Here is a 15,314-nt window from a genome sequence, read left to right on the forward strand (position 1 = left end):
CAAGTTGCCAACCGCCCACTGTAGCTTTACTGGTACAGTGAGGGCCGGCTGTGCAGAATCACGTATATAGGTGCACGCCACTTGTGCTGTGATTAGTCGCAGCACAAGCTGATCAGCGGGTGCCGGCCAATGGATGACCGCTGGCACCCGCTGATCAGCGAGGAGGAAGACAAGGTGGAGCTCTGTAACCAATGCAGAGCTCTGTCCTGTCAGCATGGATGTGCTGGATTTTGTTTCCCTGCAAGGCACATCCCTTAGCAGGACACATATACTAACATAAACACTGGTTGAGCACACATTTAACCCTTTGATCGCCCTAGATGTTTAACCCCTTCCCATTGTCATTAGTAGGGGTGCAGCGGATCATCATCGATCCGTGATCCGATCCGCGGAGGTTGAACCATACGGGACACCCGCGATCCGCGGAGCGCTCTGTGGCCTCGGCCATAGGAAAGGCCGCGGCTTCGGCCTAGCTCCGGAGCGGCCATCTTGGTACACCCGGCGGCCGTTTAGCTTGTGATTGCTCCGTCAAATGACGGAGTGATCACTTGTAACAAACCGGCGTCATGTGTACTGATCTGTACAGTGGAGGGGAGAGATCGGATGGCAGCAGTGCCAATACTCTGCAATGCCCTGCCAATACTCTGCAATGCCCTGACAATACTCTGCCATGCCCTGCCAATACTCTGCCAATACCCTGCCAATACTCTGCCAATACTCTGCCAATAGGGAGATTGTGGATATTACAGTGGGGGAGATTTTTTTTTTGTTGATCCGAAAATGATTCGAACCGTGACTCCTGATCCAAGGAACGATCCGAACCGTGAGTTTTTTGATCCGTTGCACTCCTATTCATTAGTACAGTGAAAGTGCATATTTTTAGCACTGATCACTGTATTAGTGTCACTGGTTCCCACAAAGTGTCAAAAATGTCAGTTAGTGTCAGATTGTTCGCCGAACTATCGCAGTCCTGCTATGAGTCGCCGATCGCCACCATTACTAGTATAAAAAAAAAATTCCAGTATATATCGCATAGTTTGTAGACGCTATAACTTTTGCACAAAACAATTAATATTCACTTATTGGGATTTTTTTTTAACCAAAAAAATGTAGCAGAGTACACATCGGCCTAAATTTATAAAGAAATTGGATTTTTAATTTTTTTTTTATTGGTTATGTTTTATAGCAGAAAGTAAAAACATATTATTATTTTTTTTTCACAATTTTCGTATTTTTTTTGTTTATAGCCTAAAAAATAAAAAACCCAGAGGTGATCAAATACCACCAAAAGAGAGCTCTATTTGTGGGGAAAAAAAAAATGACAAATGTAATTTATGTACAGTGTTGCATGACCGCGTAACTGTCATTTAAAGTAACGCAGCGCCGTATTGCGAAAAACGGCCTGGTCATGAAGGGGGGGGGGGGTAAATTTTCCGGCGGTCAAGTGGTTAAAACTTACTGGCACTGGATGCACCGGGTGCAGTGGATGACCGCGGCCTATACAGTATTCGATGCACCCAGCAGAGCGAGTGATATTCTCCCTTTAAATAACACAGAGACCACCTATAGAAGAATCTCAATTTTATTGAGAAAAACAATGCACAGAAAAAAACTATTTTTTTAGATGCCATTCAACAATCACAACAATCATGGATCATCTTTTTTCTCTACTTAAATAAAGCATAAATCACCGACATACTAAAACAAAATGAAAAATTCTGCTTGCAGCAAAACAAAAGCAAAGAAGCACCCGAGATACTATACAATGTATTGATTAGGTACCAATAGAAAAGTGTTGATGTGGTTCTAGAAAACCATAGAGCTCCTCCGCAGCTGTGATAATCAATCGCCCACAATGTGGTCTCACAGCCACACTGACCACTCCAACAGACACTCATTAGACACCTGTGTGACATGGGAAATCACGTTCACCTCATTTAGGTCTGATTCACACCTATGGCATTTTTAGTGCTTTTTGCATTTTGCAGATTTGCACTACAGAACGTGTTCCATAGGAAACCATGATAAATGGACTGTAGTGCAAATCTGCAAAATGCAAAAAGCACTAAAAATGCCATAGGTGTGAATCCAGCCTTAGGCCCCATTCACACTTGTGCAACCTGAAAGTCGCGTGACTTTGACGCAACTTGCAGCACTGCCTGTGTAATCTTAAAGGTCTACGGACCGCAAGTCGCATCAAAGTCGGCCCAAAGTAGTGCAGAGATCTACTTTGAAGTCGCTGCGACTTGAAGACACACAGATCTGAACGGTACGCATTGGAAATCATGGGGGTACGGCTTGTCATGCGACTTTGCAGTCCCAAGTCGCAGGATAAGTCGCATAAGTGTGAATGGGGCCTTACTGTACCTGTACAGTCACACAGCAGATCTCTGGCAATTTAAAAGGGGATATGTCTTGAGGAAAACACCTATGTGTGAAGCGCTTGGCTGAAGCTCCCCTACTCCTAGGCTGTGTAGAGCACTAAGGCTCCATTCACATCTATGCAGTTTTAGTGCTTTTTGCATTTTGCAGATTTGCACTACAGAACGTGTCCCATAGGAAACAATGTTAAATGGACTGTAGTGCAAATCTGCAAAATGCAAACAGCACCAAAACTGCATAGGTGTGAAACCAACCTGAGGCTCGATTCACATCTATGCATGTTGCTTTTGAGCGTTTCTGCAGTGTTTTTTGCGGTGCTTGGCGCGTTTTTGAACAGCGTTTTTACAGCGTTTTTGCCGCGTTTTGCTTTTTTTTTTTTTTTTTTTTTTTTTACTGTTTTTTTTTATACTGTATACAGTGTAAAAAAAAAACAAAAATGCAAAAACCGCAAAACGCGTCAAAAACGCTGTACTTGCATTTTTTATGCTGGCCCATTGAATTCTATTACATGCAAAACGCTGCATTTTGCATGAAAAAAAGTCCCCGACCCTTTCCAAAAACGCAGAGGCACAAGAATGCATTGATGTGAACATGTTCCATAGGAACCCATTTTAAAAAATCCCCATGCATTTCTGCAAAATGCATCAAAAAACGCATTAGTGTGAATCGAGCCTAAGGCTCGATTCACACCTATGCATGTTGCTTTTGAGCGTTTTTGGATTTTTTTTTGTCATGCTTGCCACGTTTTTGAGCAGCGTTTTTGTAGCATTTTTACAGCGTTTTTGCCGCGTTTTGCGTTTTTTTTTTTTTTTTACAGTTTTCTTTTAAACTGTATACAGTCTAAAAAATTTTTTTTAAAAATACGCCAAAAACGCATCAAAAGCGCATCAAAAACACTGTAAAAACGCTGCAAAAATGGTGCACTTGCGTTTTTTATGCTGGTCCATTGAATTCTATTACATGAAAAACGCTGCATTTTGCATGAAAAAAAGTCCCTGACCCTTTCCAAAAACGCAGAGGTACAAAAAGGCATTGATGTGAACATGTTCCATAGGAACCCATGTTAAAAAATCCCCATGCATTTCTGCAAAATGCATCAAAAAACGCATTAGTGTGAATGGAGCCTCAGGCTGTGCCATTAGTAACATCGCTGCCCTGGAACTGGCTTACAGCCAGGAACTTACTCTGGGAGTGGCAGCTTCTATCTAAGGCTTCTCACGCATGTATTCTGCTTCAAGGCAAATTCCTTTTTAATACTGCAGGTCAAGGCACAAGGAAATCCTATTTATTTTAACTAAACAGATTATTCCTAATTAGGAAAAAATTGAAAAATTGCTTGATGACGTGCAGGAACTGCAAACAATTCTGGAGGGTCAATTGGGTTGTGCAATGCAAAAAGTGCAGAAGATAAGCAAAGTGCCGTACGCCATCGCAATCAATCGTCTGATCGGACCAAAGAGGACCTGAAATGGGTTGCTGTCCTTTGCACGCTGCATTGACCGAAGACTTTAGAGGACAGTAAAGACCTCCTCATTCTAGGAAAGGGAAAGATGGCGCAAGAACCAGAACACGCACAGCAAATTACAGTTTAAAAAACACAATATAGGAATTATTAAGATGAGGCGGTTGCTTTAGTTTTCTTTTCTTTTTTCTATTTCAGGCTTTTCTTCCCCCTTGGCGATCCTGCAATCACAATTCCTTTCCATGGGTGGCCATGCTCATTCCTCCACTGTATCTATGGAGGAAGCCATGGTGGCCACCTAGGCTGGACCTCCCTTGCTTGGGGGTTGATGGGATTTTTGAGGTTTTTTTTTTTTTGTGTGTCATTTTAAAATGTTCCATTTTCAAGGTTACAATAAATTTCACAAAAGAACAGAAACTGTGTTGTTCTGTCTGAATTCACATTACATTGTATTTATCAACCACTGGCCCGAAAAAAGGCTAGTTGCCTGGCTGTTGTACTGACCCCTAGGCTTCAATGCTTTCTGAGTCACTGAACAAGTAGGAGAGAAGTCAGAAGTCCTGATCCGGGACAGTGAGTCGGAAGTCTTGAAGCCTGGGGTCAATTTGACCATAAGGGCCGGTTCACATGTATGCGAATCAAATGCGTTTTTTAACTGCATCCAATTCGCATAATATGTGAATCAGACCGACTTTGAATGGGGTGTCCGCAGTCCATTTCTGAAAAGGGTCCTGTGCGATTTTGGGTCCGGTTTAGGTGCAAATTTAAATAAAAATATGCACCTAAATCGCACCTGAACAAAACCGCACCGGACTGCAAATGGCAGCTGGACAACCTAGCCTTAGCATTTCCAAATGTAGAGGTCAGCAATGGCTGCCTCCATGCCAGGTTTCTATTAGCTGTATCGCCACCTGCTGGTCACGAGTAGTACTGTTATTTTCTCCTGCGATTTCTTATCAGTACAGCCCAGCACAGGAGCGATACCGGAAAGGACTCCGCCACGCCGGGTGAGCAATTTCAGTGTTACACAAATGGACTCCTACATGGAAAGCAGTGCCCAAGAAATTTTAGGGGCTGCCCATAGAAACCACAACAGATAGTCTAGTTTCTTTTAAATGTGTCCCAATTATCATCAGACAGCCATACACACTCTGGGTCCAATAGACTATCAGTGGTGCAACATTAAAATTGTGCAGACTTTATTATTTTTTTGAGAGTCAACTAGAGATTCGAACATAAAGGCACCACATCCCAGAATTTTTTTTTTTAAATTGCAATTTTTTTACTAGTGTGACAAATAAACAATGATTTGCAATGCATGTTCCCGTTGAATGCAACACGTGCGCCAGAAATCGGGTAATCCTTATTTGCGCCATTTCATAGAAATGTTGCAGTTTGTGTGTCCTCTCACTGAAAAGTCTGCATATATTTTGGGCGCAAAGTATAAGCACATTCGTGTGCCAACCAGCAGGTGGCGCAGGACTCCTTGTAAACTATGAACACTGCAACACAATGTAGAATTTGCCACAATTTGCACCATTTTTGTGACAATTTTGCACATATTTTCCCAATTGCAAATTCACACACTGCACCACCAAAACTTTATCAAACCCTCTGTGTCACACACACAAACTCTAGGCCTGGCAAGGAGATTATGTACAAAACTGTCATTACAAAAAAGTCGCAAGTTTGAACTAATTTAGATCTTTTATGTCACAGTGACCACAGTTTATAATGAGCCCTTGCGCCACCTACTGGTTGGGACACTAATGTGTCTGTTCTATGCTCCCAAAATATAGACAATCTCTTACATATGTTGCACAAATTGCGACATTTATGTAGAATGACACAAATAATGTTTTTTTTTCCTATTTCTGCTGCACGTGTCACATTGCACAGGATGCATTGAGACGCATTGTTTATTTGTCTCACTAGTAAAATTATTGCAATCTTCCTTATTTTAATGTTGCACCGCTGACAGTTAATCGGTCCTTCTGGTGGAGATTTACTAAAACTGGTGCACAGAGAATCTGGTGCAGCTGTGCATAGTAACCAATCAGCTTCCAGGTTTTATTGTCGAAGCTTAATTGAACAAGCTGAAGCTAGAAGCTGATTGGTTAAAATGCACAGCTGCACCAGATTCTTCGTGCACCAGTTTTAGTAAATCTCTTCGTCACACACACACATGCACACAATGTTCAGGCACGTTCTTCAGCGTCTGATTGTTCTTTTACTCTCCTTAATTCTTTTTCTGAAATAAAAACAAACAGAGACCAAGGTGAGACACACGTTGTTATAATTGAATGCCTTTAGATATTTTATGACCCTCACCTCCCACCCCAAAGCCCACAATGCTGCATAGGTAGCCTATGCACACTGTAATCAGCTTTGGAAGACCCTACATCACATACTGGAACATCAGCTCCATTATAACATGAAAAATAAGTCAATGGAAATAAAACTCTCCTGAGGAAGCCAATGTTTGGTCGAAACATGTAGAGCTGAAGTTACCACACATGCATTCAAGCCATATGGACACTCTGTGATGGTGGATATTTTATCACATTCTTTGGAGTTATGATTTTGGCACCTAAAAAATTCCCTTTTGCTGTCTACTCTTCAAATTGACTATTCTTGGTGGCATGTGGTGCCCTTGATCCCCTGGCACCTGGGAATTTCTATATTAACAATAAGTCTATGGAATTTTTAAAGAATAACTGCAGTTTCAATCACAAAAGCCGACATACTACAAAATAATTAACATATACATTTTTGTAAAGCCCAACTCCAGGCAAAAAAGGCAGTGGAGCCTGTGTCCGCACTCCATGGGTCCACTGATGGTTTTTGTCTAGGTGCAAGGGTCTCCAAACTACGGCCTTCCAGTTGTTCAGGAACTACAATTCCCATCATGTCTAGTCATGTCTGTGAATGTCAGAGTTTTACAATGCCTCATGGGACATGTAGTTCCGCAACAGCTGGAGGGCAGCTGGAGGGCCATAGTTTGGAGATCCCTGGTTGGAGAAAGTTTATACTCACCCAATTCTCCACTTCAACTGGTGCTCCCCCATGATCCAGTGGTGGACTATTTCTTACGTCCTCAGGTCCAGACAGATATACGGGCATGAGGACGTCGGGGGGGGGGGGGGGTTGGGGAGTGGGCAGAAGCAACAGGAACCAGTCTTGTGCGAGGCAGATTAGAGGATTAGGTAAGTGTATCTCCTTTCTCCAATCCCCTAGACAAAAAACGAGCAGTTGACCCTTTGAGTATGGGCACAGCCCCACTCCATGGTAAAAAAAATTTTTGACCGGAGTTGGGCTATAAGTTCCTTTCTTATCCATATGGGCGTGGTGCCCTGTTGACACACTCCAGGGCTCCTTACACAGACACTAGGGAGTTCCTTCACCAATGACAGGGAAGCAGGGTCTATATGTTGCCCCCCCAATTTGTAATGATGATCTACAGAAACATCATCTACCTGAGCCTACTTTCAGAATGGGGTAATGACAATATATTGGGACCTGTACCAGCCAAGCAGTAGGAAACTAGGGTTATGCTCCAAAAAAATATAACTTTTAGTTTTGTTCACACCAGAAGTTGGGGGCTGGAAAAAATAGGCGCTTGAGGCAAGGTTTTACTGGCCCTCCTTAAGCTGCAATGGTGGCTGGATGGGATACAAAAGAAAGTTCCGCTTAAAAGCTTCCCGTTTCCCCTGCTCATTGGCTCTCCCTTCGTGCTATGGGCCCCTTCAGAAGCACGTCTCTCTCTATCCATTCACTGTGATAAAAAGCCCCGGGACTGCACTCCAGATGCACCATTTCTTAGTAAACAAGCTGACTTCAGCTACAGTCCTCACATCTAGGCCACACCCCTCTGACACACTTCACCCAGATTGGGCTTAATCATAGCAGTATGACTATCCTGATGAGGAAAAACTGTCAGAGGAATAACAGAAACTTTGTTTGCCAATACCGGCATTTCCCTGTACGCCTGCGTGGCAGAATGGCTAATAGGCGCATGCGGGTACGCAATTCAGCGGACCGCGTCACGGCGCAATGGCACACATAGACGTGCAAGTCAGCGGACGGCGAAATGGCGTAAGCACGTACGCATCTTAGCCGCACACGTGAGTTCCCCTGGCGGCCCTATAAAAGGCAGCCCAGCTCTCTGGCTTATTGCTGGTTTGTCATTTCAGCTTCTGTGTTCCTGTTCCTTGTTCTGCTATTGACTCCTGCCTGTTGTGACCCGGATTGCCTTGACCACCCTTGAACTTCTCCTGCACCTTGACCTCGGCTTGCTTAACGGATTCCTCTTCAGTCTGCTCCAGTGTTTGACCCCCGGCTTCTCTTTAAAGACTTCGCTACTGCCTGCTCCAGTGTTTGACCCCCGGCCTGTCTTGGACTCTCCCATTGATTGATTCCTGTGTATGACCTTGGCTTGTTTAAACAGACTTCCTTCCTACCGGCTTGCTGTGTTTGACCCCCTGGCTTCTCTACATACTTTGTTCCAGTTATCTACTTCAGTTGGAGCCCCAGTCTGATTCCTCTGCTGATCACCGTCCGGGTGTACCCTGCACGGACTACTACCAGACAGAAGTTCAACACGCAAGCTCCTACTAGTGCCTGGCGACCCGTGCCTCTCTGTGCCCGATACCCTCTGTGCCACCTCCAGGGGTATAGCGCACTCAGCTGCAAGGGGAGCCGCTCTCAGCATCTCGGCCCTGGTGAGTACCCTGACAAAAACTCAAATGTTATGAGGCTATTTTCTCTCCAACTTGAATGCCATTCAATAATACAGAATAGAGTAAATCAGGAAAATACCACATTATGGCCACTAGATGGAGCTGATGTACTTATTTATTATAATCGCCAGCACCATCTAATGGCCATAATGTGGTAATCTCCCAATTCGCTCCATTCTATATGAGGAATAGCATTTGACCTGGAGAGAAAATAGAATATGAATGGACATGAAGTTTCACAGGATGAATAGCTCTGCAATTTTTTTTATAAATACTCCCCTAGGAGTACGGGCCAATTTAAGTCTATGGGAGTAGAATTCAGGCCCGAAGAAATGGTCACAATTAAAAGTTTAAACTCCCTGCATTTAGAGATCCCACTATTGACTAATTTGCACATCTCCATATTTAATACAATAACAAAAAATATGAAAGGGAAAGCATGTAAAATTTTGGCCACACATAAAAATCTCATTGCACAATCTCCCCTAGATTTGATGACAATGGCGCAGTACGTGGGCCTTCCTGATGGGATATACGGTAAAGGGGTTGGAAAAAAATATGGAAACACTACATGATTTGTAGGTGTGAAAGTGAAGACATGTTTTGCGTTGAAAGTGGAAGTGATGTACCATCGGGTATCTATTGACCACGTGGTTTGTGGGGAGATGACCTTTTTTTTTACCAAAAGTGTTGAAAGTCAATGAATATGGACATCCGTGCTGGGAAATTGAAAAAATTGACTTTGCGCAACGAGAGCCGCTTCGGGTTGACTCCCAACATTCTTTTACTTCCGCGGTGTGATGAGACACCGAGCTAACAGGTGGGAAGCCTCACTTTCCTCATTCACTGCATGCGCTGCTAGTAATACGGAGTCATGTCAGAGCTTACTGAGCTTCAAGAGGGCAAATTTTTGGTGCCGCTTAGCTGGTTCCTCTGTGACTGAAGTTGCCAATTAATTTGCGGTGTCATGAGGTACAGTATTAAAGGGTATGACGACATTTACAGTTTCTGGGAAAACGTTGTTTGATAAGCATAAGTGCGGTCAACATGGTCAACATGGTAAGAGACAAAAGGACATTGCGCAGGATTGTGACCCGAATGTTTGCATTAGACATGTGCACTGACAAAAAATTTGTTTGTTTTCGTTTCATTCGTTTTTTTGCTTTTTTCGAAAATTCGGAATTCGGAAATTCGGAAAACCGAAAATTGGGTTTTTCAAATTTCCGAATTTCTGAATTTTTGAATTTCCGAATTCCGAATTTCAGAATTTTCGGAATTCGGAAATTCGAAAATCTGAAAAAAAGAAAGAAAATCTGTAAAATTCGAAATAATAACTAACTATTAAATTATCGGTATTGGAATTTCCTTTCAAATTTGGCTGTTTGTGAACGTAACAAATACAAATTTATCTGAAGTTACCAATTATCCGAAATAACGAATGCCGCATCTACACAAATGGAATGGGACAAATTAATAATAAATAATAGTAATAAAAAAGGTTTTACTGTTATTGTTGTTATTTATTATTATTAGATCGATACGTTCCATTTGTTTAGATACGGCATTTGTTATTTCAGATAATTCGTAACTTTGGATAAATTCGTACTCGTTGCGTTCACTAACAGCCAAATTTGAAAGGAAATTCCAATACCTATAATTTATTATTTATTATTAGTTGGTTATTATTTCAGATTTTTGAATTTTCAGATTTTCATTCTTTTGAATTTTCAGATTTTCATTCTTTTGAATTTTCAGATTTTCATTCTTATTCTTGGATTTGCAAATTTCCAAATTTTAGAATTTTTAAATTCATGAAATTTCGAATATTCGAATTTCCTAATTTCAAATTTTCGAAATTTCGAATTTCCGAACTTCGGAACTAGAATTTTTGAATTTCCGAAATGTTCCAATTTCCGAAATTCCGAATTTTCGGAAATTTGTAAATTCATAAATTCGTAATTTCGTAAATTCAAAATTCGGAAATTTCGGAAATTGAAAAATTCAGAAATTCGGAATGAATTTGTCAAAATTCATTAAAAAACTAATTCAGAACTAAACGAATTGCACATATCTAGTTTGCATGAAGAGTGGTATCAGATACCATTATCCACCATCCAAGACTTATATTTGCCAATTCCCAGGAGAATTCAGGACATCTTGGATGCCAAAGGAGATCCAACACCATATTAGGCAACAATTTCATTCTTTTACCATACTTGTTTCCATAATTTTGTCCAACCCCTGTAAATGTAATGGATTGTTCAGGAATGCCTTTGCACTGTAGAGATGTTGGTACATCTAGAGGAGATTGTATGATCAGAATGTATGATGTGTAGCCAGCTTAATGATGGAGTTTATGGACCACATTCTGCACATTCTGTGTGTTAGATCATTCGCTTATTACCTTTTTGTCATTCGGTTCTTCCCGAGAGGTACTAAAGAACAATTTAACTGCAATAGACAGAGAGCAAGAGGTGAGCAGGTCTTTATGTAATACTGCAAAACAGAATGCTCATGAGACAGTTATATCATTTTCTAATCGTACTATTATGAAACAAGAAATTTTTAACATTTATCTATCTCAGTGTTTCTCAACATTTTTTCAGTCAAGGCACCCTTTAAAAATGATGGACAATCTCAAGGCACACTCCAAAATTATGGACAGTCTTGAGGCACCCCATTCTAAAATGTAAAAACTGTTCTAATGATTTTACATAATACAGCAACATTCACACGTGGGACACCCAACATTAGAGGTGATTTATTTTTCCAAAGCAAATACACTTTTGCAAACTGGTACTGACTAGTGTTCCAGTGTTTCTCTTCTCCCTCACTTTTTGTCCATCACTCAGCTAATGTGACCCCAACGCTAATGGAGAGAGGTAAGGGAGGGTCAAACAAGCATGCTGTGCAACTTACATCCTCCTTATCAACTGATGATGTCATTGGTCGTTAGAACGCTTGCAGCTAGAAGGTCGTAATGGTGCACAACGTAAACCTGTGGCTTTATGTGACTAAAAGGCAGTCTTCATCCACATGCTGGCTTGTATACAATTTTTTGGGCAATTTTTAAGTATTTTGCCAAGGCACACCTGAAGAAACCTCAAGGCACCCTGGTTAAACCACTTCCCGACCTGCGTCAGGTTGGCTCCCCTGCACGAGCCGTCGTAGCTATATGTCGGCTTGCGGGGCCGGGATAGCGGGCGCGCGCGCGCCGCTGCATTGCGGGGGTGTCTGTGCTCGTGGCCGACGGTCGCGATGACCGCCGGCCACGAGCAATCATGAGCAGGAGAGACAGAACAGGGACGAGTGTGTGTAAACACACACTTGCCTATTCTGTTCTGAGAGGATTGACAGATTGTGTGTTCCTAATAGCTAGGAACCATGATCTGTCACTTCCTCCAGTCAGTTCCCTCCCCCTTCAGTTAGAATCACCTCCCAGGGAACACAGTTAACCCCTCGAGCAACCACTAGTGTTAACCCCTTCAAAGCCAGTGACATTTTTACAGTAATCAATGCAATTTTATAGCCTTGATCGCTGAATTAATGCCAATGGTCCCTAAAATGTGTCAAAATTGTCCGATGTGTCCGCCATAAAGTCGCAGTCACGATAAAAATCGCAGATCGCCGCCATTACTAGTAAAAAAAAAAAAAAAATAATAAAAATGCCATAAAACTATCCCCTATTTTGTGGACGCTATAACTTTTGCGCAAACCAATCAATATACGCTTATTGCGTTTTTTTTTTTTTTTTTACCAAAAATATGTAGAAGAATACATATCGGCCTAAACTGAGGAAAAAAAATGGTTTTTTTTATATATTTTTGGGGGATATTGATTATAGCAAAAAGTAAAAAATAATGCATTTTTTTCAAAACTGTTGATCTGTTTTTGTTTATAGCGGAAAAAATAAAAACCGCAGAGGTGATCAAATACCACCAAAAGAAATCTCTATTTGTGGGAAAAAAAGGACGTCAATCTATCTATCTATCTATCTATCTATCTATCTATCTATCTATCTATCTATCTATCTATCTATCTATCTATCATTATTATTATTATTATACAAGATAATACACCCAGGGAGGAGGTGTAGATTGAGAATAGGAGAGGTCCAAGAACAGAACTTTGGAGGACCCCGAGAGAGAAAGGAAGAAGTAGAATTGTAAGTGACACTGAAGGTGCGGTGGGATAGATTGGGTGAGAGCCAGCGAAGAGCACAGCCACAAAAGGAATAAAGTTTTTTGAGGAGGGGGGTGGTCAACCGTATAAAAGACAGCCGAGAGTGTTGGGGGCAAAATCCAGAGTGAAGGAGATCAAGAAGGTTATTCTTTATGAGGTGGCCACTCAGTTGTAGCATAGGCATTCAAGAAGTTTGGAGAAAAAGAGGAGCAAGGATGGCTTTTTAAATTTGGGGGTGACTAGGGCATGTTAGTTGGGGAGTTGGGGAAGATGCCAGAAGAGAGGGATAGATTGAAGATGAGCGTTAGAGAGTGCAGGATAGAGTCAGAGGGTGATCACAGGGTGGGGTTAAGAGGGAACTGGGTCCAGGGGACAGGTGGTTAGGTGGGCGTTAGAAATAAGTTTAACAACCTTGTCTATAGTAGCAGGGTTGAATAAGAGGAGTGTTTATTGTACCTGGACATGGAGTGTTAAGTACGGGGGGGGGGGGGTTAGATATCTGTAGAGTGGAGATTTTATCACAAATTAAATCAATCTTATTTTTGAAGTGATTGGCGATCTCCTGGGCCGTGAGTGAGTTAGTGAATGGAAGCAGTGGAGGACAAAGTAGAGTTAAAGGTAGAGAAGAGTTGACCGGGACTGGATGATAAGGTGTTAATAAGAGTGGTAAAATAAGTCTGCATGGCAATGTGGAGGCAGTCTAGTGTCTAGTGTCATCTGTTTGCCAGGGTTGAAGGGATCGGGGCCTGATTCTGTGTGTAGTGAGGGTGGCAAACTCATCCAGGGTGGAGGACAGGTATCTATTATAGACAGAAGAGGCTAGATTGGGGCAGGACAGGGGTGGGATTTTGTCATAGATTTTTTTCATTGAGGTGGTCAGTATCACAATAGAGAAGAGAAGGGTTGAAGTGGCAAAGGTTTGTAAGGGTAATTGTTAGGAAAAAGTGGTGGAAGACTGGGAGATAGTGGAACTAATAAGGTAGCGATCAGAGAGAGGAAAATAATTGTTGGAGAGGTTGCATAGGGTGCAGGGTGCATAGGCAGGTGAATACAAGGTCCAGGGTGTTGCCATCAGAGTGAGTAGAAGCATGTACCTATTGCTTCAGGTCAAACGAGGAGGTTAGACTAAGAAGTTTAGGAAGTTTAGAAGTAGCAGGGATGTTAGTATTAACAGAGATGTTGAAGTCACCCAGAATGGTTGTGGGAATTTCAGAAGAGAGAAAGTAGGGTAGCCAGGCAGAGAAGTCATCAAGGAAAGTTAATAACGGTCTAGGGGGTTGGTAGATCACAGCAATTCTTAAGGAAATTGGAGAAAATAGACGTATACAGTGAGCTTCAAATGATGAGAGGGACAGAGAGGGAGAAGAGTGAAGAACCTTGAAGGTGCTCTGTGGGGATCAGAGGATTCACACTCCACCTCCCTTGCATCCATTAGGTCTAGGGGAGTGAATCCAGAGACGGACATCATGGGAGAGGGAAGCAGGAGAAGCAGCATTGAATTCATGAAGCCAGGTTTCGGTGACCGCAAGTAGATTAAAGGAGTTAGCGTCAAAGAGCTCATTAACAGAGGTGAGTTTGTTGCAGAAAGAGCGGGCATTCCAGAGGGCACAAGAGAAGGGGAGGCTAGCTTTGGCAAGAAGAGGAATGGAAACTAAATTGTGTGGATTGCAGCTGCTGCCAGAGCATACAGTGTGATGGGTGCATGGAGTACAGGTAAATAAAGGAGGCCCAGGCTTTGGGGATATATCTCCAGAGGTTAAGAGAAACAGAAGGGTGCGGGAGGTAATAAGAGTGTGATTTATATGAGGGGACATGCCTTAGGATTCTGGGGGTTTTATTAGCATGTGGGATTCGACTTAGGAGGAAGTCATGAGTGCAGTAATAAGGAGAGGGCAAAAGTGAGGGTGATATATACACATTGGGGGTTATTTACGAAAGGAAAATCCACTTTGCACTGCAAGTGCACTTGGAAGTGCAGTCGCTCTAAATCTAAAAGGTAGATCTGAAATGAGTGAAAGCTCTGCTGATTTTATCATCCAATCATGTGCAAGCTAAAATGCAGTTTTTTTCTTCTCCTTGCATATCCCCCTCAATCTACAGTGACTTTACTTCCAAGTGCACTTTCAGTGCACTTTCAAGTGCACTTGAAATGCAAAGTGGATTTTCCTTTAGTAAATAACCCCCATTGTGTATATACAGTATATATTGAATGTTCAGTTACATTTCAGAAATAGATGTAAGCCTATAATCTATGTAACATTCTCATTTCATACTCACATTTCCTGTGAAGGTAGCTCAGAAAACCGTACAAGAAGAGGGCGACCAGGAAGAGGTACATACCGTCTTCAATAGATGGTCCCAACACACCTGGGAAATGAGGAAGCAAAAGAGTCAAAGGCTGTAGACTGTTTAAATTCTCTCCCTTTCTGCATGTCAGGGTGAAAGTTAGTATTGTAATGTATCCTATCTCCTGTCTGTACTGAAAATTTTGCTATCAAAATGACATAAAAGAAAAGTAGAATCTTTGTTATCCCCTTCCCACTGCCTCC

General features: G+C 42.1%; 1 protein-coding gene across 2 annotated transcripts in view; it reads right to left on the bottom strand.

Annotated features, from left to right (window-relative positions):
- Positions 1–1,564: 1,564 nt before the first annotated feature.
- Positions 1,565–15,314, bottom strand: part of TAPBP (TAP binding protein) — a 43,099-nt gene continuing 29,349 nt past the window's right edge. Inside the window, exons 6-9 of one of the 2 annotated variants that reach the window (XR_012235911.1) lie at positions 15,043–15,132; positions 10,988–11,034; positions 2,112–6,095; positions 1,565–1,954 (exon numbers count right to left, since the gene is read on the bottom strand). Coding sequence is in view for 1 of the 2 variants with exons in the window: in XM_073598220.1 (XP_073454321.1) it covers positions 6,084–6,095; positions 10,988–11,034; positions 15,043–15,132 (149 nt within the window). In the remaining variant the exon portion in view is untranslated. Of the gene's footprint in view, positions 6,096–10,987; positions 11,035–15,042; positions 15,133–15,314 lie in introns of both variants that reach the window. The other variant, XM_073598220.1, reaches the window with a different exon arrangement.

This window comes from Aquarana catesbeiana, linkage group LG09 (assembly GCF_042186555.1).
Source record: "Aquarana catesbeiana isolate 2022-GZ linkage group LG09, ASM4218655v1, whole genome shotgun sequence".
In the NCBI taxonomy this organism is placed as follows: domain Eukaryota; kingdom Metazoa; phylum Chordata; class Amphibia; order Anura; family Ranidae; genus Aquarana; species Aquarana catesbeiana.